Source organism: Anabrus simplex, chromosome 2 (assembly GCF_040414725.1).
Source record: "Anabrus simplex isolate iqAnaSimp1 chromosome 2, ASM4041472v1, whole genome shotgun sequence".
NCBI lineage: Eukaryota > Metazoa > Arthropoda > Insecta > Orthoptera > Tettigoniidae > Anabrus > Anabrus simplex.
In genome coordinates, this window is record NC_090266.1 from 771,360,105 (window position 1) to 771,386,528 (window position 26,424).

The window sequence follows — 26,424 nt, forward strand, 5'->3', positions numbered from 1 at the left end:
TTGTATGGGTTTTTGTTTTGTTTTGCATTTTACTATGAACGATTTTAGGCTACGTTACTCAGAAAACCGAGGCAGTATTTTTATTAGTCCACGTTAATAATTATGGAATGATTTCAGGTTGTTACACAGAAATCTGAGTCAGTAGGCCTACTCTTATTTGTCCTCGTTTACAATTACGTAACCGATAGTTTTGTATAAGGTTTTAGCAGAAAAATGAGGATTGGGGAGGTTTTACTCATTATAATATAATTGATGAATTTTGAAGAATTCTATGAAATCAATCATCATCGATCTGTCTTTAGGACTGTCCATACTTCAAGGAAATCATGTCGGTGCTTTCACTATTCACATTTTTAATTACATAATCTGTAGTTTTATACAAGTTTTTACACTTTCCAAGCTTAGCAGAAAGAATGAGGATTAGGGGTGTTCTTTTACGTGTTATAATATCATTGATGAATTATGAAGTCAATGATCATTTATCTGGATTTAGTGCTGTAGCCCAGTTGGTCCGCCCACGCTTTAGTGGCTCTGATGATAACTTGTGTACTTGTAATTTATCTCTCTTTATCAGATATCTCGTGGCAAAAGACTTATCAGCAGATGTCATAGGTTTTCGTAATTCCTAAATATGAATTTGTATCGTATAGATGGCAGAAATTATCCAAATGAATGTATTGGCCACACGTTGAAGCGATTCAACCAATCATTTTCCCCTCCATTTACGCAAGAATGTATCGTAAATTTCACAGATTTTAATGATTCCCAAATACTGAATTTGTATCGTGTAGATAGTAGAAATGTGACCACGTGTTAACACAATTCAAACAACAATTTTCCCCTCCACTTACGAAAAAACAATTGCTAATCGATTGCCATATTTACTACGAATGATACCAGATGGCAGCACTTTCGCAAGAGGCTGAGGCCATAAGTGGCCAAATTTTCGAGCATTCTGATTGGCCAGGTCGTATTATCGTAGTGTTATACTGATGCGCTTGTGGATATTGCACTACGCTGGTCTAGGGGTTTTCCTGACTGCCGAACTTTAAGCCCCAGTTTTAATCTTAGGCTCTGCCGTGATTTGAAATATAACTGGAGAGACCGGAATGGGTTCAGTGAAAAGTGATATATCCGATATGATAGCTAAGTTGACCTATTAAACTGACGTTAATGGCGGTGAGATCCATGAGGGAGGTAACTGAAGGCTCCTGCGACATGTAGAGCCTTGGGCTTTGCTTTCACTTACAATTAGTGGTAACGAAATCCTTTATAGTATCGAACTTCCTTCTTCTACAAGTGGCATTGTGTTGTGTATTTACGAAGAATGTTATGATAATATTGGCTACCAGTGTTGCCAGATCTCCTGAAATTTCAGGAGATCTCCCGATTTTTTTGCAACACACAAGAAAACCCGAAAAAAATTCCCGAAATTTCTCCTAATCCAAATTTAAGGAAAATGAATAATAATCATTAATGGGGCATAATATATTTTTGCCGAAAAACTTTCCTCGTCTCACTGCGTGACGTTTTATTAATAACATCACTCGTTAGTTAGTTCCCCGCATTCATTTTAGGCTCAAATCTCGTAATCTCTCTCCTCTTATTGAACTCAAAACTCACGCTTGACTGCATCATTCGAAGGGAAATCATCGATCCACATAGAGAATACGAAATTGCATCCTGCTACGACTTCAAAATTGGCACTCAATTTCTTCGCCTACATCTACAGGGAGAGTTGAGAGAAAGAGAAGAAGAAGAAGATGCATAGTGTGGCCAGAGAGTACGGGTTAGTGAAGTTATACCTATATTTTTCTCAAAATAACTTCAAATGACTATTGCGTTCTTTAATTTAGTTACATTTTTACATTTCAGTGCTCGGGAAACAACCGACATTTTAATTAAAACTCCCGATATTTTTACGTAGAATCTACCGATTTTTTATTTGTAAACCTGGCAACACTGTTCGCTACAGCTGCATTAATAACCGTGCGCATTGAGAATTATCCCATGTTGAGGTAGGGTTGTACATGTTTCGGGATGCCTAAATCCTAGTATACAGTATTTACAGGCACACACCAGGCAGCATAACTAAGGATTTCAAATCTCATACCGGGCGAGTTGACCGTCCGGTTAGAGGACGCACGGCTGTGAGCTGCATCCGGGAGATGGTGGGCAGCCCTGTCGGCAGCACTGAAGATGTATTTCCGTGGTTTCCCATTTTCACTCCAGACAAATGCTGGGGCTGTACCTTAATTAAGGCCACGGCCGCTTCCTTTCAACTCCCAGTCCTCTCCTATCCCATCGTGCCATAAGACCTATCTGTGTCGGTGCGACGTAAAGCAAGTTGTAAAAAACTCAAATCCCATGGCGCTACAGCCCTGACGAGCCTTAGGCTACCAAGCGACTATTCTTCAGCCCAAGGGCTTGCAGATTACCGAGGTGACGCGCAGTCAGTGCTATGAATTTTCTCAACCGTTATTTTTGGCTTTCTAGATTAGGACCGCTATCTCACTGTCAGATAGCTCCTAAATTGTTCTCAAGTAGGCTGAGTAGACCTTGAACCAGCACTCGATGCAGGTAGAAATCCCTGACTTGGCCGGGAATAGAACTCAGGGTAAGAGGGAAAATCGCTACACCTAGACCGCCGGCAACAAAAGATTTCACTTCGACAAATTACGATGCTTCTGAATGATTTATCCCTAGCCTCTAAATAAAGCTCCCGCTACCTTAGCTGCAGGTCATGACTAAAGCTGCGTTTACACTAAGCGCCTAGTGTAGAGGCTCCCTTACCCCTGAGTAATTGCGGAGTGAGGGCTCTCGCTGCGAGCCGGAGGTCAGTCGGTTTTTGTCCGCGCATCAAAGGGTTTCGCTCATAGAATTTCTCTAAGTGTAAACGTGGTCCCCGTAGTTGCGCGAGGGATGAATCAAGAACAGTGCTTGCAGCTCATCGAGCTCTACAAAAATAGAGATTTTATGTGGAATCCAAAAAACAAAAACTATTTCAATCGCAATAAAAGAAGATGCGTGGAAGGAAATTAGTTCTCAACTAAACTTTCCTATTTCTACACTGAAAGGTAAGATGAAAGCGCTACCTGGATCATATCGAAGCGAAAGATCGAAAGAAAATACAGCAGAGTCACCGGATCAAGTAAGCAATTACTGTCATTTCATTACTTTTTTTTAGCCTACCGGTACCTATTTTGAAGCATTCTTGTGTCATTGTGAGGAACTTATATTGACCGGCACAAAAAACGCAACACTTCAATTTATTTTAATTTTACGACACTTTTATGACACTTATCTACTATGTGATGATGAAATATTGTAGTACGGTCCCATGTAGCTGTCTAACAATGAAGAAACAATGAAACAACAGTGACAATGACGATTTTAAACAGATTAAGTCATAAAGGTAATGCGCAGCTGCAGCAGCTCGAGGGACAAAATAATTTTCTATGTTGGCTGCAAAACCAGAACTGAAGCTTTCAGGCTTGTCGAAGGCGGCTCGCTCCACTCGCGCTATTTTTCACTCTGAATTGCGCTCTGTTCTGGGTAGGGCGAAATTTCACTCGAAGTGAGTAAGTTTCGCCCGAGTGACTTTCGCGAGGGAGTTTCGCTAGTGTAAACGCAGCTTAAGAACAGACTTTTCTTGATAGACAGCTCCAAACTGGCACTTTGGAAAGTGTGTACTATACGCGAAATTTTTCTTGAGCCCGATTTTTACGGGGTGAGGAGTAAGGAGGGAGCGCTGTCGGTTCCGGTTGGAAATGAAATCTGAATTGAATCGATAATATGATCGATCGATATGAATTTTCAAAACATTTCTTATCTTACGTCAGCAACTGTGTCACACATACATTATTTAACATTATATAACATTTCTCGATGCGAATCTTGTTTCTAACATGAATGATAGTGTTTGGCTTTGCTGTGTAAACAACAACAGTACTAGTTCGTAAAGTGTACGCCAGATGTCGCAAAGCGATGAATAAGCGATTCATAGTTTGTTTCAAAAGTTGCCAATGTGGATGTCGAAGATAACCGAGGTCTACCGATTCAGCACTAGGGAGCTCAAGGCTCAAGAAAAGGTTCGCGTATTTTAAACAAATAAGCATCGAGTCATAACATTCTGTTTACCTATGAAATATCATTTATCAAAACTCTACAATACACATTGGTTGGCAATGCGTGTAGTTCGGTGAGAAAATAACACTGTGCTCAAAGATATGTGAATGATTCCTAATTTCGATAACACTGACCGGCTCGTCGCCATAAGACCTATCTGTGTCGGTGCGACGTAAACCCCCTAGCAAACAAAAACACTGACCGGCCATCCTCTATGTGTGAATTCTGGTTATTAAATTGCACAAAGCAGTTCTCTGTTGTCCTCGAATGTGTGAGGTGTAAACGGGCGTTCACTAACACGTAGTGTAGTACGTGTGGACTTGAATCGCAACAGGTTGAGTCGCTTCCTCCTTTGTTAAGTGACATTAACTAACTATCGCGACAGGTTGAGTCGCTTCTTCCTTTATTAAGTGACATTAACTAACTATCGCGACAGGTTCAGTCGCTTCTTCCTTTGTTAAGTGACATTAACTAATTATTCTAAATCTTGATTATGATTTACAGTTTACAATAACATCTAATTTGTGGATAGTGGTATACGAGGAAGCTGGACTCCCCCTATTCAATTTAGCCAAAACTTCGATGAACAAGATCTGCAATCTATATCAGCCAGTGTAGTGACTGCTTTGCAACTGTCGAACTTATCGGTAAGCTATGACCTCGCGATAGAAGATTCAACTGAAAACAGGGACAAGAAAGAAGTTTGTCTCCCAGAAGATGCATCAGATAATGTGGGTTTCGGTACACAAGCCGACCATCACCAGTTCACTTGAAGGCATCGTCAAATGTTTAAAAAAGCAGTCTTCCCCGTACAGACCATAAAGGGCAAAGGCCCTAGGAGGGGTGGAAGGTAAAGGCTTCCACTATCCATATCCTCGGCACTTGATGGGGTAGAGTGGTTAGCTCTACGCCCCGCCGCCTTTGCACCTTGTACTCATTGTTGGTGTAGGCTGAGTGAACCTCAGGGTGTATGTGTACCTTCGGAAGTGGAAATCTCGTTTTCTTGAATTTTACGATTTCCCGACGGGGATGCGAACCCACGTCCTTCCGGGCGAACCGAGCACGCCTTTACCACCTCGGCCACGCAGCCCCTAGGCTCCGTCAAATGCTATTAGATATATTCAGTAGGGTACAAGGAAGGAGTAGACATGCAAAAATACTGGCTTTTTTGTACTATTACCTGACATATACACCACTGAAGAGTAGGCCCTACTCTATATATGACTAAAGGTACTTTCAAGGATAATATACCAATAGTGATCCTACTACAGACTTGTGTTCTCAGTTTCGACTCTCAAGTCTTACCAGGAAGCGTATCAATATAAGGCGCACGATGTTCAGTATCTTCTTATGTTCCCCCGGTTCGTATCTGCTATAAGTTTCCGGTTCGGTCACTACCGATCATAAGGTAGATGCGTCTTATGTGGTGGCACACACAACCAGACTCAGTGCACCGAACCCCAACCTACTTGTGTGCGCTGTAAATGATGTCATGACGCCCTCAGTAAACAGTGTCCAGAGTTCAATAAAAGAGTAGAGATAAATGAACACATGCGCAAAACATAATATAACATTTAAGAAAGGTCAAACTCTAGTATTTCCAAACAAGTCATCCCATCACCAGATCAAATACGACACCTGATAACGCAAAATATATATATTTTTTATACAATTGGCTTTACGTCGCACCGACACAGATAGGTTTTATGGCGATAATGGGATAGGAATGGGCTAGGAATTGGAAGGAAGCGGCCGTGGCGGTAATTAAAGCACAACCCCAGCATTTGCCTGGTGCGACAATGGGGAAACTACGGAAAACAACTTTCAGGGCTGCCGACGGTGGGGTTCGAGCCCACTATCTCCCGAATGCAAGTTCACAGCTGCGCGCCCCTAACCGCACGGCCAATTCGCTCGGTCTAATGCAAAATAGAATTATTACAATGGAATGCGCAATCCGCAGTTTCATCTAAAGACAGTCTTTTAAGGGAATATTATGATAGGAATGCTACCATTGGTGCAATATCGCAGTGCAATATTGCAGTTCGATTTCCGAGATATTATGTGATCAGATCAGATAGAGCACTTGCTTACGGAGGCAGTGCTCAAAATATTTCTTATTCACCTATTACAATTACACACAATTTTAACAAGCTATCCAAGTTGTTGCAGCCTGGATCCATATACTACCGGTATATACAGTATATACTGTCCACCCCAGGTTTTCATTCAGCATGCGGTAGCAGTTCCTCCAATAATTTGAAGGACACAGCACAATGTGAGGATGCGTCGTAAACGATATTGCAGGAAATGCACTCCAAGAAGCACTGGACCATTACAACCTCGTCATTATGAATGATGGATCACCTCCTTTGATACTTCAACCCGACCACCATCCCTGAGCGGTAGATGTTACCCTTTGTTCACCAGAACTCGCAACAGACATGTCATGGATAGTTCTACCCTATTCACTAGACTTTGATAATTTCCTATTGTAATTTTGTATCATACTTCTATATAAGAACCAGAAATGAAGTGGAAGACTACGCATGCTGATTAGGTGCTACATGCTAGAAAAATAGAACACGATCTCCAAAATATCCAGATCCGGTTGACAGATATGCAGTGTTACTAAATGACGCGGCTGAAGTTACTGTTCCAGTGAAACAATCTTACACTTACCCAGAACGTACATGGCGCGATAAAGACTGTCCAGGGATGTTCGCGAAGAGGAAAGCAGCCTTTGAGCAATTCCGACGATCTGCCACGTTGAACAACTACTAACATTTTCAAAATAAAAATGCTCAGGTAAAAAAGTGCTTGAAACAGAAGAAACGTTGCAGCAGGCGAAACTATTGCGAAGAAATAAATAAAGATACCCCGCTTACAAAATTATGATCCAAAATAAGAGCTCTGAAGGGATTATACACTCACAAGACGTATCGACCTCCTCAGGACTTAGCAAAGATGATATATCAAAATACCTTGCTCCGGCAACAGTACTCACTGTCCCCTTCTCATGTTCCTCCCCTCAGCAGAACAAAAGCCTTTTTCTTCTGCAACCATTTACCTATGTAGAATTCCAACAAGCATTAAAACGAAGCAATCATACCCGAGTATTCTGTGTTACGCCACTTTCCACGGTCAGCCAAGTAAGTTTTATTGGGACCAACCGCCCATTACCTGTCGAGTGGATTACGCAAATCATCGTGCCGATTCCAAAAGATGGCAAGGATCCAACCGATCCAATCGCCCTATCATCCTGTATTGTTAATACCTTAAAACGCATGGTAAAGACACGACTGGAGTAGTGTGTGGAGTATAATAACCCGCTACCGAACACACAATATGGATTTCACCGAGGAAGAGGAACTGTAGGTCTCCTCAGCATATACAGGGAGAAAGTTGAAGATGAATGGCTGTCTACATGCTCTATTGCTTGACATCCAAGTTGCAATGATACTGTAAATCTAAACGCCGTATTTTCCAAGCTACAAGTAATAAATATTCCACCTGCCTTTATTTTTGAGTTACATTCTTTGTTATCTCAACAAGTATTTTAGGTTTGATATTCTTATAATAAATTAACTGGTCGAGGACATATTTACAACACATTGCCGCAAGGTGCGGTGCTAATCCCAAACTTGTATGCGCTATATACAGCCGATCTGGAACACATTTTTAACGCCGCTCTTAGAAGGCTACAGTATGCTGATGACATTATACTTTATACTTCGTCTACGAGCTTTACTGTTACCGCTCATACCCTCGACTACGCTGCACACAATTTATCGATGTGGACACGAAATAAAGGACTTTAATTATCCCCATCTAAATCGACGACAATCATCTTTTCCATAAAACGGATATTGTGTACTACCACGGATATACACCTGGGACCGTTCATCTTTCTGATTCGAATGAATGTACGTCTCTTGGGTTTGCATTTGGATAGTCGCCTCTCCCGTCATTGCCATATTACGCATATTTTGACTAAAAATGGCAAACACTCAACATCCTACATATGCTTATGCGTACCTGCTGGGGTGCAGACCCTGAAGTACTACCTATCGTGTACCGATCTCTCATCCATTCAGTCATCGATTACGGAAGCATTCTATAAGGAAACAACCCACAGAAAGACCTTAAGAAAATCAATATTCTTCAGAATCGCCCTATAAGGATATTTCTAGAAGCCATCAGATCAACACCTACTACTGCTTTGCTGACATAGGCTGCTGAGAAGCCATATCATATACTGTACGCCGTGAGATGCTCTGCAAGAAATTCCTTCTTCACCGTTCGACTTTGACTCAGCTCCCATTGCTTACTGCACTCCGGAGACTAGATGCTATTACACCGCAACACATCAGAAGAGCTCTCTACAAACCATATATATACTACCTCTCACTCTGAAACGATCAAATATTCCTCGATTTCGGTACCACTACAATCCTCCTTTGAGTAATTTACCTATATACTATTCACCAGCCACTTCCAAACCGAAGCCTCTTCCTACAGTTATTCTATGGAATTCATTACTTTGTGTGGCCAGGTTATTTGTTCATCTCCATTGATAGCTTTAAATACGAAGATGTCGTGGGATTTACGTACAACTCTCTATAAACTGATGAAAAAGGCATGTTCTCCCCCAAGTGACGCATCCATTTACAGTGCCGAAATTTTCGCTATCAGAGAAGCTCTTAGTTTTTGTTGTTGTAAGGAATTACGATCAGCACTCATTATAACCGATTCGAAAGTTTTCCCCTCAAAACTTCAGAATCTTCAGTGGAAAACTCAGACACACGCCTATTTGTTTGATATAATCGTCATTACTTTGCACTTAAAATCATAAGGTCATCAAGTAGCACTTTTCTGGATCAAAGACCATTCTGGCATCTTTGGCAACGAATAAGCTGACAAACTGCCAAACAATGGTGCTCGTGATGGACTTAGAAACATGCCTCCACTGCAGTAGCGATCGACCGATAGGCGAGGGGGGGGGGGGTTGGTTACAAAATGGTGATAGAACCTAATGAAGGTGCTTGTGCGCGCATGCACGAGAATCATACTGATACAAGTAAATTATGTTGCTATTGAGATTGCAGAACCGGTACATTACAAAATCTTACATTAAAATGCAGGACAAGAATAATATGATCAAAGTAAATAGTTTTACGGCGGATAGTATGTTCAGACTACAATATAAAATCCAACCTTCGAGGCTTCTTAGAAAATAGATTAAAGAAATCTGTTGGTTTTACAATTTTGTCTCTATGAATATTCAAAAACGGGATCCACTCAGCCTCGGGAGGTCAACTGACTAGAGGAGGGTTCCCACATCTCGTCCAGGCAAATGCCGGGATGGTACCTAAGTTAAGGCCACGGTCGCTTCCTTCCTTCTTCCTTGTATATCCCTTCCAATTTTCCCATCCCCTCACAAGGCCCGTGTTCAACATAGCAGGTGGGGCCCGCCTGAGCGAGGTATTGGTCCTTCTCCCCAGTTGTATCCCCGACCTAAAGTCTCACGCTCCAGGACACTACGCTTGAGGCTCTACAGGTGGAATCCCTCACTGAGAGTCTGAGCGAAAACCTAATCCTGGAGTGTAAACGGATTAAGAAAGAAAGGTAAATGAAGTTTAGTTTAACGAATAAAAAAGTAAGCTGTGATTAGTGATGTAATAAGGACGCCGTTCGTGGCTGCGGTGTGTACAATACTGATAGGAAATCGCATTATTTAACAACTGTATTACTATATTGGAAATAGCTCAATAACTCAATTACGGTACATTTTTTCTACATTTCTCTTTAGAACTTCATTATTCAGCAGTAGCGTAGACAGGATTCGCCGATGGGGGGGGGGGGGTGTATGGTTACAAAGGATGATAGAACATAATGAAGGTGCTTGTGCGTGTGTGGTGCGCGCATGCGCGAGAGTCATAAGGACACTGATACAAGTGAATTATGTTGATATTCTGATTGCACTACACTACAAAATCTTACATAAAAATTCAGAACAAGAACATTATTATCAAAGTAAATAGCTTTACGGCGAATGGCATATATAGATTACAATTTAAAATCTGACTTTCGAGGTTTCTTAGGAAAGAGATTCAAGAGATCCGTTGGTTTTACAGTTTTGACTCAATGAATATGCAAAAGAGTCAACATTTACTTGTTTATGGTCAGTTTCTGTTTCCTTTTATAAAAATTCCATGGGGGTGTTCTAACTCCCAGTAAACACCTGCCCCCCTCCCCCACCCCCCACCACCACTTGGCTACGCCCCTGCTCGACTGCCATATGTGGATTCCTTCGATGGACAACAAGAATACCAACACTGGCGATCGGACTGGGAAATATCAACAAGACTGACAGGACATGCCTATGCTCTAATTCAACCCATCATCTTCGCTACAGCCGAAAGTAGAATGTGTCCATAATTCGCATCAGGTTGAACCACAGAACATTTTCCCGACACGCCTCTTCCGCATCAATTCGACACAGTGTCAATGTCAGTCCCCAGGATCTGGTGACTTGTATCATGCACCGAGCGAACTAGTCGTGCGGTTAGGGGCGCACAGCTGTGAGCTTGCATTCGGGAGATAATGAGTTAGAACCACGCTGTCGGCAGCGCGGAAGATGGTTTCCCTCGGTTTCTCATTTCCGCACCAGGAAAATACTGGGGCTGTGCCCTAATTAAGGCGACGGTGGCTTCCTTCCCACTCCTAGCTCTTTCCTATCCCATAGTCACCATGAGACCTAACTGTGTCGGTGCGACGTAAAGCAACTTGAATCACATTCTGTTCTATTGTGCTTATTAGAATGTAAAAGTGTAAGTATGGTACGATGTGGAACTATTTAAGGTTGGAATAAATCTTATCTTAATCTGTTTACCCTCCAGGGTTGGCTTTCCCCTCGGACTCAGCGACGGATCCCACCTCTACCGCCTCAAGGGCAGTGTCCTGGAGCTTCAGACTTTGGGTCGGGGGATACAACTGGGGAGGATGACCAGTACCTCGCCCAGGCGGCCTCACCTGCTATGCTGAACAGGGGCCTTGTGGAGGGATGGGAAGATTGGAAGGGATAGGCAAGGAAGAGGGAAGGAAGTGGCCGTGGCCTTTAGTTAGGTACCATCCCGGCATTCGCCTGGAGGAGAAGTGGGAAACCACGGAAAACCACTTCCAGGATGGCTGAGGTGGGAATCGAACCCACCTCTACTCAATTGACCTCCCGAGGCTGAGTGGACCCCGTTCCAGCCCTCGTACCACTTTTCAAATTTCGTGGTAGAGCCGGGAATCGAACCCGGACCTCCGGGGGTGGCAGCTAATCACACTAACCACTTCACCACAGAGGCGGCTCTGTGAATATATCCGGCAGAAAAAGGACGATGAAGAGCGGCAATCTGGCAACACTGTAACCACATATAGGGTAAGTGTCTCTGTCAGCACGTTTCAGCCGTGCTGTACAGGTGGTGCAGTGGATAGAGCTCTGAATTAGCATGCAGGAGGTGGAGAGGTCGATCCTTGGTTGAGGCGAGTACTTTTTTATTTCGTAAATATAGTCCAGGTGGTATGGTATCGGGCATCTTAATCGTCAACAGCGAATAAATTCACGCCCACGACAGGGAAAAGGCATCTTTCAAAGCTGACCAATGAAAACGATTGTTCGGCCATTTCGAGGATCGTAGTATGTAAGTGCAAATGGTTTCTGGAGGACCCACTGCAATCGCTGTTGATTAAGATGTCAGATACCATACCACATGGACTACATTTACGAAATAAAAAACATACGCCTCAACCCAAGATTGACCCCTCGACCTCCTGCATGCTAACCCAAAACTCAGTCCACTGCACCAACTGCACAGCACGACTAATACGTGCTGAGAGAGGTAGTTACCCTACATGTGGTTACAGTGTTGCCAGATCGCCACTCTTCAACGTCCTTTTTCTGCCGGATATACTCGCAGGACGAATTTTTCTGAGAGACTTTTTTTATTGCTGGCATGTGAGGAGTCGCGCTGCGACGCCCGAGTGCGCGAATTTCGGTTCTCCTGTATATATGGACATGTGTCCGAAAACACTGTCGTTCCATGTTATAACACATTTTTTACAATTCTATATTATACATGAATCATGGGGAATACACAGGAACAGAACGTACCAGCATACCACCTGAAATTTGTTTACATAAAATGTTCAAATTGCCCTTGTCATTGTCATTGAAATCTAATTGCATTCAGATGTATTTCAGGTTATACGAGGTTGTAGAAACTTACAGCAAAATCCACCTTGTCATGGAGTACGCGAGCGGAGGGGAACTGTTCAACAGGATTACCAGTGCGGGCCGCATTCCCGAGCAAGACGCCAAGTATCTGTTTGCCCAAGTCATCTCTGCCATCAGCTACATGGTAAGAAGAATGGAGTTTCCTTTTTCAAACAAATATATTCCAACACACAGCGGATAAATCCTAATTATTGAGTAAGGAGAGCACTAATTTTATCTGAGCCAGGTTGTGTGGTTCAGACGCCAGAGCGCTGGCTTTCCAAGGCCAAAGTTTGCCGGTTCACCCCGCTTATTCCGGTAGCATTTGAAGGTTTTAAAACACTCCAGCCTCGTGTTGGCAGATTTACTGGTCTTTGGATCTGTTGCTCAGCACATGTCTCCTTCAACCTGATGGTGATTATGTATTCTAGAAACCTTTTATACCGTTTGGCCTCTAGAATTATAAATATATAGTCATCATCAGCAGGAGAAACAAAACAAGGTAACTGGTCAGTGCGTAATCAAATTCACTCAAAACTGGGGTGAGTGGAAGTTCAGGTGATGACTGTACAACGGAACAATACCCGCAACAGTGAAGATGATGATCATCAGCAGCAGCAGCACCATGAGCATGATGATGTAGCTACACCCAAATCACAAAAGAAATATTCCGTTATCAGATGAGTAAACCAACGTAATGACGCTACAGATTATGTAACATAAAATGTATTAGATATATCTTTCGGGATTTTACCGTGTGACAGAGGCAAAATTCAGGAAATCGTTACGTTTCACGGATAGTTCGAGCCACATTGTCAGATCAGAAAATCAACCGACCAAGTTTGCGACTGTTCTGGTAACGTCGAGTTCTCTTCTGATAACGCGGGGCAGAGTCTTCGCGAAACGTAAAGTTTCCCTGCAGTTTGCCTTTTACTGGTGGCAACATTGCAGAAGATATGGCAATGCATCAGCAATGGACCGTCAATGCATCGGTCTTTACCAGACCTGGCCACAAAGCGCTCCGGCTGCGCTCATGCATTGCGCGTCGTTCGCAGTGGCGGTGAGTAGGTGAGGGGAGACGTGAGGAGACGGGAGATGTTAACATTCTGACCGCGCGATAGCGCAGTGGTGAAGGTATGATGGACAGTGATGTGCGCGAGTGACGCTTGGACTCGCGAGAATCGAGTCTGGTGAGTCCGAGCAGTACCTACTAATACTAATATGCTAATATTAGTAAGTACTGGTCTGAGCGTCTCCGAGTAACCCGTGCGAAGTACTCGAGTCTCCACGGTGACGTCACGATCTGTAACTGCGACCTGTTGCCGAGCAGTCGGAATAAATACTCCAATCATTAAGTACTGTCACAACAGCTAAGTAAATGCTGACCATAACGTGAATCACGCGAGTGTCAGACCTTAACATATCTGTTTTGGAATGACATTCGTTTAGTTTGTTACACAATATTCTTCTTTTTCCCCTTCGTCTATATTCAGTTGGGCTCTTTCATTACAGCGCCCTTGTAGCGTAATGGTTGGTGTTATTCACTGCCAACCTTGGGGGCCTGGGTTCTATTCCGGGTACCGTCAGAAATTTTAGAATTACATACTTCCGCCAGGGTGGTAGTGGTTTTAAGAGGAAGTACAACTAGGTAATCATCCTCTATATAACACTAATCAGGGAGAAAAAATGGAAGGGATCCGAAACGTCGAAAAATTAAGGTATTGGCCAAAGGAAGTCAAGAGCGTAAAATAATGCCCTTTATAATAGAAATAGATTAGTCGAAAATGTACTTTGTCCTGCCTGATCTCTAAAGTTTCACACTGTGCGCCGGTACAATAAAATGGCGTATGGATTTTAGTGCCGGGAGTGTCCGAGGACATGTTCGGCTCGCCAGATGCAGGCCTTTAGATCTGACACCCGTAGGCGACCTGCGCGTCGTAATGAGAATGATATGATGATGAAGACAACACACACACAGAACCCCCGTGCCAGCAAAATTAACCAATGGTGGTTGAAATTCCCGACCCTGCCGCGTATCGAATCCGGTCACGCTAACCATTCAGCCATGGAGCAGGACTGTACGCCGGTGATATTGTGATATTGTGCGACGTAAACCTGTTTCCACACGTTCCTTAGTCTACGTTACAATAAGGTTTTGTTGTGTAGGCCTATACATTCATGTAAATATGGCATAATATATTATGTTCGGCTGTATATCGTGTTGTGCAGTAGAACAACGCATTCCCTAGTTCAACGTCCACAACGTTCAATTGATTGAAGGAATGCTCTAGCCATTTGGTGAGGTATCCAAGAATATCATAATGTTCCCACCTCCGGTATTTTGTCCTGCCGTATAATATCGTTCGTTCGTTCGTAATCTCTTTACACTCCAGGGTCGGTTTTTCCCTCGGACTCAGCGAGGGATCCCACCTCTACCGCCTCAAGGGGAGTGTCCTGGAGCTTCAGACTCTGGGTCGGAGGATACAACTGGGGAGGATGACCAGTACCTCGCCCAGGCTGCCTCACCTGCTATGCTGAATAGGGGCCTTGTGGGGGGATAGACAAGGAAGAGGGAAGGAAGCGGCCGTGGCTTTAAGTTAGGTACCATCCCGGCATTTGCCTGGAGGAGAAGTGGGGCACCACGGAAAACCACTTCCAGGATGGTTGAGGAGGGAATCGAACCCCCTCTACTCAGTTGACCTCCCGAGGCTGAGTGGACCCCGTTCCAGCCCTCATACCACTTTTCAAATTTCGTGACAGAGCCGGGAATCGAACCCGGACCTCTGGGGGTGGCAGCTAATCACACTACCCACTACACCACAGAGGCGGACCGTATAATACTTTTTTTCGGTAAGGTACTGTAGGCCTATGTATGCTTCGCGATTAACGACTGTTTCAAAGGATGACTGACCGAGCTCGATAGCTGCAGTCGCTTAAGTGCGGCCAGTATCCAGTATTCGGGAGATGGTAGGTTCGAACCCCACTGTCGGCAGCCCTGAAAATGGTTTTCCGTGGTTTCCCATTTTCACACCAGGCAAATGCTGGGGCTGTACCTTCATTAAGGCCACGGCCGCTTCCTTCCCACACCTAGCCCTTCCCTGTCCCATCGTCGCCATAAGACCTATCTGTGTCGGTGCGACGTAAAGCAACTAGCAACAAAAATAGGGGGTGACTGTGTACACACTTCTTTAAAGTGGTGTTCATTACTGCATCGCAATATTAGTTTGTACATTATATCACTGTGCATTATTGGGAAACGGAACCGATACTTGTCCTTGGCCTACCTACAATATTATGCATCGTGTTGTTTCCATACACAGCTCGCATATGACGCTGCCAGCGTCCTCGGCCTCGAGCCCGGACTCGAGCACCTCGAGTTTTACGGTCCCGGACTCGATTTTTCGCGAGTCCATTCGCAGCCCATCACTAGTAATGGGCGAATGATACCAAAGTTCGAGCAGGCTCGAGCCGGCCCGATATGCTACGTAGGCTCGATTCGGTATCGAACCTGTTCGAACTGTCAGGCGACCCCACACATAGACTATGCGGAGCGCTGACGGACCAGCCGCCGTATTAGACTACTACTGGTCCGGCCCCGCGGTGTAGGGGGCAATGCGTCCGCCTATCACCAGGCGGCCCCGGGCTCGATTCCTGGCCGTGCTGCAATAGTACTTTCTGACCCAGTGAGGAAAGCAATGGCAAACTACCTCACTCCTCATCTTGCCTAGTACGCTTCATTTTGGTGCTGCCATTGGTTTTTAGGGTTTCCTTATAACCGCATAACCTTTGGTGGTGCTATTTGAGGATCCAACCAGCCTCTGGGCTGATGACCTAACAGACAGACAGTGTGTGAGGTGGTGAACACAACGCTCTCTGTGAAGGGAAAGAGCATTTGTTTAATAGTCTTTCTGGTAGTACGAACAACAGATTGGTAAAAACAATTTTATGGTAAGCTATTTATTTCGTTAATATTTAACTTGGCATTTTACATTTTGTCCGCTCTTCAGAAATACTTTTCTTTATGATTTTGTCTTGTTTTTCAGGCTTAATGTTGTTAATCATTGCTTTCAAGTACCGATAGTTAACATGTTTTTCGTATGCTACGAGTTATTATTTTCTCATTAATATTTATTCATGTCCGCCTCTGTGGTGTAGTGGTTAGTGTGATTACCTGCCACCCACAGAGGCCAGGGTTCGATTCCCGGCTCTGCCACGAAATTTGAAAAGTGGTACGAGGGCTGGAACGGGGTCCACTCAGCCTCGGGAGGTCAACTGTGTAGAGGGGATTCGATGCCCTCCTCAGCCATCCCCGAAGTGGTTTTCCGTGGTTTCCCACTTCTCCTCCAGGCAAATGCCGGAATGGTACCTAACTTAAGGCCACGGCCGCTTCCTTCCCTCTTCCTTGTATATCCCTTCCAGTCTTCCCATCCCCTCACAAGGCCCCTGTTCAGCATAGCAGGTGAGGCCGCCTGGGCGAGGTACTGGTCATTCTCCCACGTTGTATTCCCCAAACCCAGAGTCTCAAGCTCCAAGACACTGCCCTTGAGGCGGTAGAGGTGGGATCCCTCGCTGAGTCCGAGGGAAAAGCCAACCTTGCAGGGTAAGCAGATTAAGAAAGAAAGAAGAAATGTAGTCCATGCGGTATGTTATCTGGCATCTTAATCAACAGCGATTGCAGCAGGTCCTCTAGAAACCATTTGCACTTACATACTTCCGTCAGTGTGTATACAGCGTGTTTCAGCAGCCCCTTCCAATATAGTTTGTTGCAGCACAAGTAACGTTAAATGGTTATAGGGGTGCTATTCCCCAGCAGGCTTACTGTATGGTGCTAATGTTCAGCGAGCACATTTTGCACACGATTCCCAACCCTAGCGAAATGTTATATCATCCGTTCGCAAAACAAGGCGCCTTGAAATCATGTAACAACGTCCTTTTACGATGTAACTATGTTAATGTGCCGTGGCTCGTGACCGGGTGTAACGAAGAAGGAAATCAATGCATAAAACTAGGTAACAGTGCAGTAATTAATGTCTTAAACACCGAACCGGATGGCGTATGTACTCTATTCTCGTCGTACTACCAGCATGTTTCCGGTAGTGTAGCGTAGCGGATGTGGTTAGGTGTTCGCCTAGCAATCGGCGGAATGTGCATCGTCCAAGTATTTTTGCATCGGTATGATGTTTGAATACGTAAACACAGGCCCACGTTTGCCATATTCAAAGAGTAGAATGACGCGGTTCTTCATCTAGTGCTCTGCGCATACTCCACTGGTGAGGGCCTAAATAAGTATACTGTAATCTCTGCAGTCATTCAGCACGTTTTGCACAGAGGAATACGTTGATATCTCCTCATTTATGGTGGAGCAAGATAAAATGCGTGCAAGGCACTGCGTCTGCACCATTAACTGTATCCCGACAGGTAACAGCCGGCTGCTACGGTTCCGCCGTATTGAAGGACGCCTAAGGACAACAGGGGTGATTTCCAACCAGCCACCAGTCCGCGATAGGCCCGTTACATCGGATGAAACAGAAGAGGCCTTTCTGGAGGCAGCTCATAATAATGCACACATCAGTACAAGGGCGATTGCACGACAGATGAACACCAGCCAGCCGTCTGTCTGGCGAATACTGCATGAAAATAAATTTCACCCATACCATCTTGAACTACACCATGATTTCCATGGGCGGGATTTCGAAGCTCGAATGGAGTTCTGTCCGTGGCTATTAGGCAGGCTGCCTGCATTCGTATCGCTCTTGTTCTCGGACGAATCGCGCTTCCACAATAATGCGAACGTCAATCGCCACAACATGCACTATTTGAGTCCGGACAATCTTCACTGGGTGCGACAGGCGGCCCATCAAGTACGAAGGGGAGTGGACGTTTAGTGTGGAATCTTGGTGGATCGTCTGATTGGACTTTATTTCTTTGAGGGCCATTGGACGGGCCCACGCTACCTGCACTTTCTGTGTCAAGAAATTCCACTGCTGCTGGAGGATGTTCCCTTGCACGATCGTTTGACGATGTGGTTTTTGTAGGATGAAGCTCCACCACATTCGACATTACCCGTTCGTAACCATCTGAACAAGGAACTGCCAGGAAAATGGATGGGACGAGGTGCCCCTGTTTCTTGGCCCGCCAGATCACCGGATTTAAAGCTGTTAGACTTCTTCTCGTGGGGATATTTGAAGAACGTCGTTTACACTCAAGCGCCGGAAAACCTCGACCAGCTCCGGCAACTCATCACGGAAACCTGACGAGTAATTACACCTGGAATGCTTCAGCGCGCAAGACGATCTATTGGACACCGGCCCCGAATGTGCATTAAACAAAACGGTCATCACATTGAGCATTTGCTGTGATAAAACATTGTCAGGGCAGTTGTGTTCCTATTATTTCCGGTCTGTATGTGTCCGGCCTGCTAACTAATCGGCCCTTCTTAGGGCCAGGAACACATTCATTCACACACAGTTTGCATGAAAGCGGGTATTGAACTTACATTGAGTGCGGTACGTAGGCCTATTAAACAAATATTTCAAAATTTGTCATCTTCGCCCGGACTCGAACCACCTACTTGGCATGCAAGCCCGCTCCGCCATGCCTTTATCAATTACACTACGGTTCCGTACGAAACACTGGGCAGCTTATAGCAAGTATTAGGTTTACTGCAGTCACAATATCAATTTAGTGTTTCGCCGGTGTGTCAAGTTCATATGATCTAGATGGCACAGGCATGTCTTCCAGTGTTTAATACTAGTATAGTATTACGGCGTCCTATCACGGTGAGGCGGTAAATACCAAGATATCAGGTTGTGTTGTCTGAGCATTCCGACAGGCCATATGTTTTCAGAACGGAATGAATATTGTGGGTTGCATAAAACTACATTGGAAAGGGCAGCTGAATCACGCTGTGTATATACACAACGAATAAATATACAAACATTGCCGAAAAAGCCATGCAGCATCCTTAAGGACTGTGTTCAGTGGCACCAGGGGATAATATGTGCATGTGTTAGTGCTTCATTTGTCACGGACATCGGTGATCAGACGGTACTCAGGAGGTCTGTCCGTGCGCACTCAGTTTTGACTCTACAGGCAGTAACTGTGCTGTGGTTAGAGATGAAGAGTGTTTGCAATATTCATTCTAGGGTACAACCATGCTCCGCCGACGAGTACGTGCCCCTGTTAAACAACTGCAGCTATTTGAACGAGGTCTTATTGCGGGCCTGCGGGACGCTGGATGGACATTCGACGGATTGCTGCACATATTGGGCGCAATGTATCGGTGGTGTGTCGCTGCTTTCAGCAGTGTCCATGGATCATTCCCACACCCGTAGACCAGGCTCCGAACGTCCGCGTAGAGACGCACCGATGCATTGTGCGAGCAGCGGTGGCCGACCGAACAGCATCCAGCAACGAAATCCGGTCACATGTTTCACCTGCTGTGTCACCAAGGACCATTGGGAACCGTCTGCTTTACGATCACGTGTGCCTCTGGCCAGCTACCACTGACACCACGGCACCGCCAAGCAGGGCTACTCTGGTGTCGTGAAAGAGTCAACTGAAGAGGAAAATGGCGCCCTGTTGTCTTCAGTGACGAGAGTAGGTTATGTCTGTGTGCAAGCAATGGACGTACACGTGTACGGTGTAGTCCTGGTGAGTGGCCTATTCCAGAGTGCATTCCTCCACGCTGGTCCCACCCCATGCTCCATGGTGTGGCGGGGCCATCAGTTACAACTAGCGGTCACAGTTTGTGTTTCTGCAGGGTAACGTGACCAGTGCCCGCTACATTGCGCAAGTTGTTGTCCCGTGCTATTTCTTCGACAAGAAGTTGATGTGCTTCTTCAGCAGGACAATACACGTCCACATACAGCTGCTGCGACACAACGTGCTCTATGTGGTGTACAACAACTGCCCTGGCCAGCGAGGTCACCAGATCTCTCGCCAAATGAACACGTATGGGACATGATGCAGCGGGAACTTACGCGTTCTCCAGAACCTGCAAGAACCATTCCCGAATTGCATCAAAAGGTGCAAGATGCTTGGGACAATCTATCGTGGGATGCCATTCGGCACCTTTATGATCCTTTATTGCCGCCAGGACGGTGTGGGGGGTGTACACTGTGCATTGATGCGATTGTTTGGGCACCTTTACTGTGACAAGTGTGCTTTATTTGGTCTGAATTTCCAGTCATTTACTCCTGCAGTGATGAACTACCTGTCACATCGCTTGTGAATAAAATGGCCTTGTCCTTGAGGATGTTGCATTTTTCTTTTCGGCAGTGTAGTTCACCTGCATTTCGCCACAGCCAAACCCTACCATCCGACTGTCACGTGGTATGGCGTGATTCGTCACTCAAAATCACGTGTCTCCAGTCGTCCACGGACCAGTAGCAGCGGTCTTTATGGCACTGAACGCAATACTGTGCGTTAACAGGTGAAATGTGTAGTGTATGCACCTTGAAACTCAGTCCTCATATTTCCGACGCAGTCATATTGCTATCCGCATAATTAGTGGTACTGAGGAATTCACAGAAGATGGTTTCACGCGATGTCATGTGATTTTCATTATTATTCCTCAATGCTCGATGGTGCCGCTTTTTAGAGAGGCAGCGTCAGTCGCAGTGACGTCTAGGCTCTTCACCTATAGACAGAGGGTTGTCTGGGTATTTTTTATCATATTTGAGCCTCTGAAACTTTCATACCAATAGGAAGTATTGCTGTTTTGTGATTAATTTACAGCACACTTTTCTTAAATTATTTGCGATCGATGAGCAATGTGCTATTCAGATCAGGGTTGATTTGAACATAAGAGAAATAATTGACATTGAAATGGCATACACAAAATTAACAAGAACACCACAGCAAGAGAAAAGAAAGAACACTTAATTACACGTCCAGCTTGGCCAGTAGGCATCTCGCATTACCCCCTTTATTGGGGGGGGGGTATTCTGCCCGAAGGCAGGTCCGAATCTCCCCAGAGGTGTGCCTGAGCCGGAGTTTACGTACGGTAGGGTGGCCAGTTCCTTTCCATTCATTCATTCCCTTACCCCCACCAACAGCGCGTGGCAACCCATCCAAATATTGACAACGCCCAATGTTGCTTAACTCCAGAGATCTCACGGGGTCCGGTGTTTCAACGCGGCTACAGCCGTTGGCGCCCCCTTTCGTTAAGAGGTTAAAACAGTGTATAATGTATGATCATTTCACCCTGAAGAAATAATTCATTTAGTGTTCAAGCTTGTCACACGTTGTTCAAGATCACTGGCATTAGCCAGAATCTCCATCTTTTCAGTCACTAAGTAACAGGTCTTGAGGTAATATCATTTTCAGGCATATGGATCGGCGAGATTTGGCGCCGATGTAAAAATACACAGCGCCGGGAAACTGGTGTGGCCGGATGAAGAATTTATTCTCTGTTAATCGAATGTAATGATGAATTGGCAAAATGGCATTTTCTTTCCTCAATTTTTGGTTACGTAAAGACAGGAAGCACTGGTAATTACGCGGAGAATTTTGTTCTGTAAGATCTGTAAGTCCGTCTCTGTGGTATAGTGGTTAGCGTGATTAGCAGCCACCCCCGGAGGCCCGGGTTCGATTCCCCGCTCTGCCACGAAATTTGAAAAGTGGTATGAGGGCTGGAACGGGGTCCACTCAGCCTCGGGAGGTCAACTGAGTAGAGGTGGGTTCGATTTCCACCTCAGCCATCCTCGAAGTGATTTTCCGTAGTTTCCCACTTCTCCTCTAGGCAAATGCCGGGATGGTACCTAACTTAAGGCCACGACCGTTTCCTTCCCTCTTCCTTGCCTGCCCCTTCCAATCTTCCCATTCCTAGGTGAGGCCACCTGGGCGAGATGCTGGTCATTCTCCCCAGTTGTACCCCCCGACCCAAAGTCTGAAGTTCCAGGACACTGCCCTTGAGGCGGTAGAGGTGGGATCCCTCGCTGAGTCCGAGGGAAAAACCGACCCTGGAGGGTAAACAGATTAAGAAAGAAAGAAACAAACAAACAAACAAACAAACAAACAAACAAAGATCTGTAAACGTTTTAGTTGATTGTGCGATGTTGCTCCCCATACATGCCATGCATATATGATGATGGGGCGCAAGAGAGATTTATATAATAGAATTGGGCAGTCCGTTGCAAGTGAGGTTCTCCTGTTCGGTAAGAGGAATAGTTTGCGAAGAAGAGCGTGTGTCAGAATGGTAAGTATCGTAATATGACTATGCCAAGTGAGACGCGTGTCTAGGATAACCCTGAGGTACTTTACTGGAGTCGCCGAGGATAGCCAATGCACACTTTCAATGTACAGTTGAAGGGGAGATATAAGGTTTATACTGGTTATACAGGAGTAGTGTGAATATTTTTGCCTCTGCCTTTGTGGGACTAAGGGAGATGTGCCACACCGTGAAATAAGTCTTCAGCGGATCTTAAGATGTTAGTAGGTACCGGTACTGCGTTCGCAGCCGATTATAGGTCACGGAGGAAAGTAAAGATCACTGTGTCGTAGGCGTACATTGCTGTGCAACAGTGAGTTAATTCAGGAATATCTGAAGTGAAACATATTGAAAAGAAGTGGGGATAGAATATATTCCTGTGGAACTTGAGCTTTAATTCCCTGGGTGTTGAAGTAGTACTGTTAGTACGGACGACAAGCTGTCTGTCGATAGTGGTCCGGTAGGTGCAAAGATCTGTATTCCATAGGTTGTGGTAGCGTTGTTACCTCGTATCCTCATCTCGAATTAGTGCAGCTCTTTTCTCAGGCACACCCCCATTGGAGGTGAGCTGCATGTTCCATTTCAACCACATACCAGCCCTCCTACCATTCTTAAATTTCTGACAGTACCGGATATTGAACCCGAGCCCCTGAGGACGGCAGCTAATGACACTAACCGTTACGTTACGGGTGCGGACGTGGTACCATTAAGCAGTCTCCATTCATTAGGGTTCGTGGTTCAGCAACCCCATGATTCATGCTTTGAATTAAGGTCTAGCATAATAAAGTGGGATGTCCGCTGGCGAGTAGTAATTCCAAGTGGTTTTCGTTAAATTTATACTCTGGTGGTTTGTACCGCTTATCAAAAGCAAATCACTGCTATCGCTACAATGGATTTTAATTACGACTGTCTCCATGCTGGGAAGGATTTCATCCTATATCTATACAATCTGTCATTGCTTATGGAGATAGACCTGTTATGAGGTAAGTGCACACTCTTTCTTTCTTTCTTTCTTTCTTTCTTTCTTTCTTTCTTTCTTTCTTCCTTTCTTTCTTTCTTTCTTTCCTTCTTTCTTTCTTTCTTTATTAATCTGTTTACCCTCCAGGGTTGGTTCTTCCCTCGGACTCAGCAAGGGATCCCACCTCTACCGCCTCAAGGGCAGCGTCCTGGAGCTTCAGAAAGTGGGATATGGGACACAACTGGGGAGAATGACCAGTACCTCGCCCAGGAGGCCTTGGTGGGGGAGAGGGAAGATTGGAAGGGATAGACAAGGAAGTGGGAAGGAAGCTTTTTTTCTTGTTTTTTACAAGTTGCTTTATGTCGCACCGACTCAGATGGGTCTCATGGCGACGATGGGACAGGAAGGGGCTAGGAGTGGGAAGGAAATAGCCGTGGCCTTAATTAAGGTACAGCCCGAGCATTTACCTGGTGTGAAAACGGGAAACCACGGAAAACGATCTTTAGGGCTGCCGACAGTGGAGTTCGAACCCACTATCTCCCGAATACTGGATACCGGCCGCACTTAAGTGACTGCAGCTATGGAGCTCGGTGGGAAGGAAGCGGCCGTGGCCTTCAGTTAGGTACCATCCCGGCATTTGCCTGGAGGAGAAGTGGGAAATAACGGAAAACCACTTCCAGGATGGCTGAGGTGGGAATCAAATGCACCTCTACGCAGTTGACCTCCCGAGGCTGAGTGGACCCCGTTCCAGCCCTCGTGCTACTTTTCGAATTTCGTGGCAGAGCCGGGAATCGAACCCGGGCATCCAGGGCTGGCAGCTAATCACACTAACTACTACACCACAGAGGCAGACAAGTGCACCCTCACATGAGAAATTATCTTTCGGATAAGGATTGCTACTCCACCGGAGTGCGATAAATTGAGTAGTCAGGTATTTTGAAGACTTTGTTTGAAAAAATATATGCCTCTGTAATACAGGCTGCATCAATATGGTGAGTACATAAAATGTTAGTAAATGTTGCTCTTTCTTTGTTGTATACCATTTGCAAGAAAGTAGGTGCTGACAAGTGTGAAAGCTAACACACCATTAGTTTACAGTAGTACCTCACGCCCACAAAAATGTAACACGTACTACACTGCGGAAAAAAAAATCCAAACACCATGAAATAACGAGCGTAGAATATGGAAAGTTTGGCAGTATATCTCTCGAGGTGACATACACCAAGGTACAAGACTACACGTAAATATCCGCGCAAGAAAAGCCATCGCAACTGTGCTATGCCAGTCCATTATTAACGGATGTAATTGCCTGACTGTTGCAAACGTGCATGCATTGTGTCGTACAGGTGCCGGATGTCAGCTTGTGGGATGGAGTTCAATGCCTGTTGTATTTGGTCGGCCATTACAAGGACGGTTAATGCCGGTTGTGGATGACACTTGAGTTGTCGTCCAATGATGTCCCATACGTGCTCGATTGGGGACAGATCGGGGATCGAGCAGGCCAGGGCAACATGTCAACATTCTGTAGAGCACGCTGGGTTACAAGAGTGAGATGGGGGCGTGCATTATCCTGTTGGAAAACACCTCCTGGAGTGATGTTCATGAATGGCAGCACAATAGGTTGAATCACAAGACGTATGTACACATCTGCAGTCAGGGTACGTGGGATAACCACGAGAGTGTTCCTGCTGTCATAGGAAATTGCTCCAAACTCCAGAACTCCTGGTGTAGGTCCAGTGTGTCGACGTTGCAGACAGGTGGAATGAAGGTGCTCACCTGGCCTCCTCATAACCAATACACGGCCATCACTGGCACCAAAGCAGAACTGGCTTTCATCGGAACCCACACAACCGACCTTCACACCATCCTCCAATGAGCTATCGCTTGACACCACTGAAGTCGCAAACGGCGGTGGTTTTGGGGTACGTGACATGAACGCCTCAGGGCGTCTGGCTCAGAGCTGTCCTTCAAGTTACCGATTTCAAACAGTTCATTGCATCACTGTGGTGCCAACTGCCACTCGAACTGCTGCTGCAGACGCAGTCCGCTGCACCACAGCCATACGCTGAACATGGCGGTCCTCCATCTCAGTGATGCCACGGGGACGTCCGGAGCCCGGTCTTCTTGCGAGTTTCTGCCCCCCCATAAATCTTTCAGACTTATTGATCTTCCCTTACTCATCCTCTGCCTTCTCTCTGCACTCCCATCTGTACTCCCATTCATATGGGACACGGGATCACTTCCCTGTCTCATTATGCCTCTCACTTCCACTTCACCTCCTATTATTTCCTCTCTCTGCTTCGCTTGTGTCTCTTTTCTCGTTTCACTTGTTCCTGCACTGCTTCAACTCACCATCATTGCTCCATTCACCAACAGCTGACTGCTGATGCAGCTTCCTTCCCTAGCTCCGCTGCTGTCGTCTTGTGCTCGTTGCTACATCTCTCTTCCCCACCCATTTCTAACTTCTGCATTCTCTCTGGGGTCCAGGTCCGCGTCCACTTCCGGTCTCCTGTCAGCAGACACTTTCCTACTATCTGCGCTCGTAAGCCCTGTGCTCTGGCCTTCTACATATGCCACTTTAAAATTTCCATCTGCTTCCTCTCTCCCTTGTCTATCTCTGCCTTTAAATAATATCTGAACCTTTCAAATTGACAGCATTTCTTAGTAATATGTCCGCCATCAAAGTTGAAATAAGTCTCACTTTCATCGGCCTGTTTCCATTATTCATCCGTAGTCTGTACAAATCATCAGTATCAACTTCAGAGAAGATCACTTTCATTTTATTTTCTATTATGTCAACCACTTTCAGCACCAACTCCACTTTTGATTCTTTCTTATCTTCTGGTACGCCATACAAAAATACAT

The 26,424-nt window shown here is 45.3% G+C and overlaps 1 protein-coding gene across 5 annotated transcripts in view; it reads left to right on the forward strand.

Moving 5' to 3' along the window:
- LOC136863103 (serine/threonine-protein kinase NIM1) overlaps positions 1-26,424 on the forward strand; it is a 789,590-nt gene that overhangs the window by 711,192 nt on the left and 51,974 nt on the right. For all 5 annotated transcript variants that reach the window (XM_067139438.2, XM_067139441.2, XM_067139439.2 and 2 more), the window contains one exon: positions 12,377-12,533. In XM_067139438.2, the coding sequence (XP_066995539.2) occupies positions 12,377-12,533 (157 nt within the window). The remainder of the gene's footprint in view (positions 1-12,376; positions 12,534-26,424) is intronic.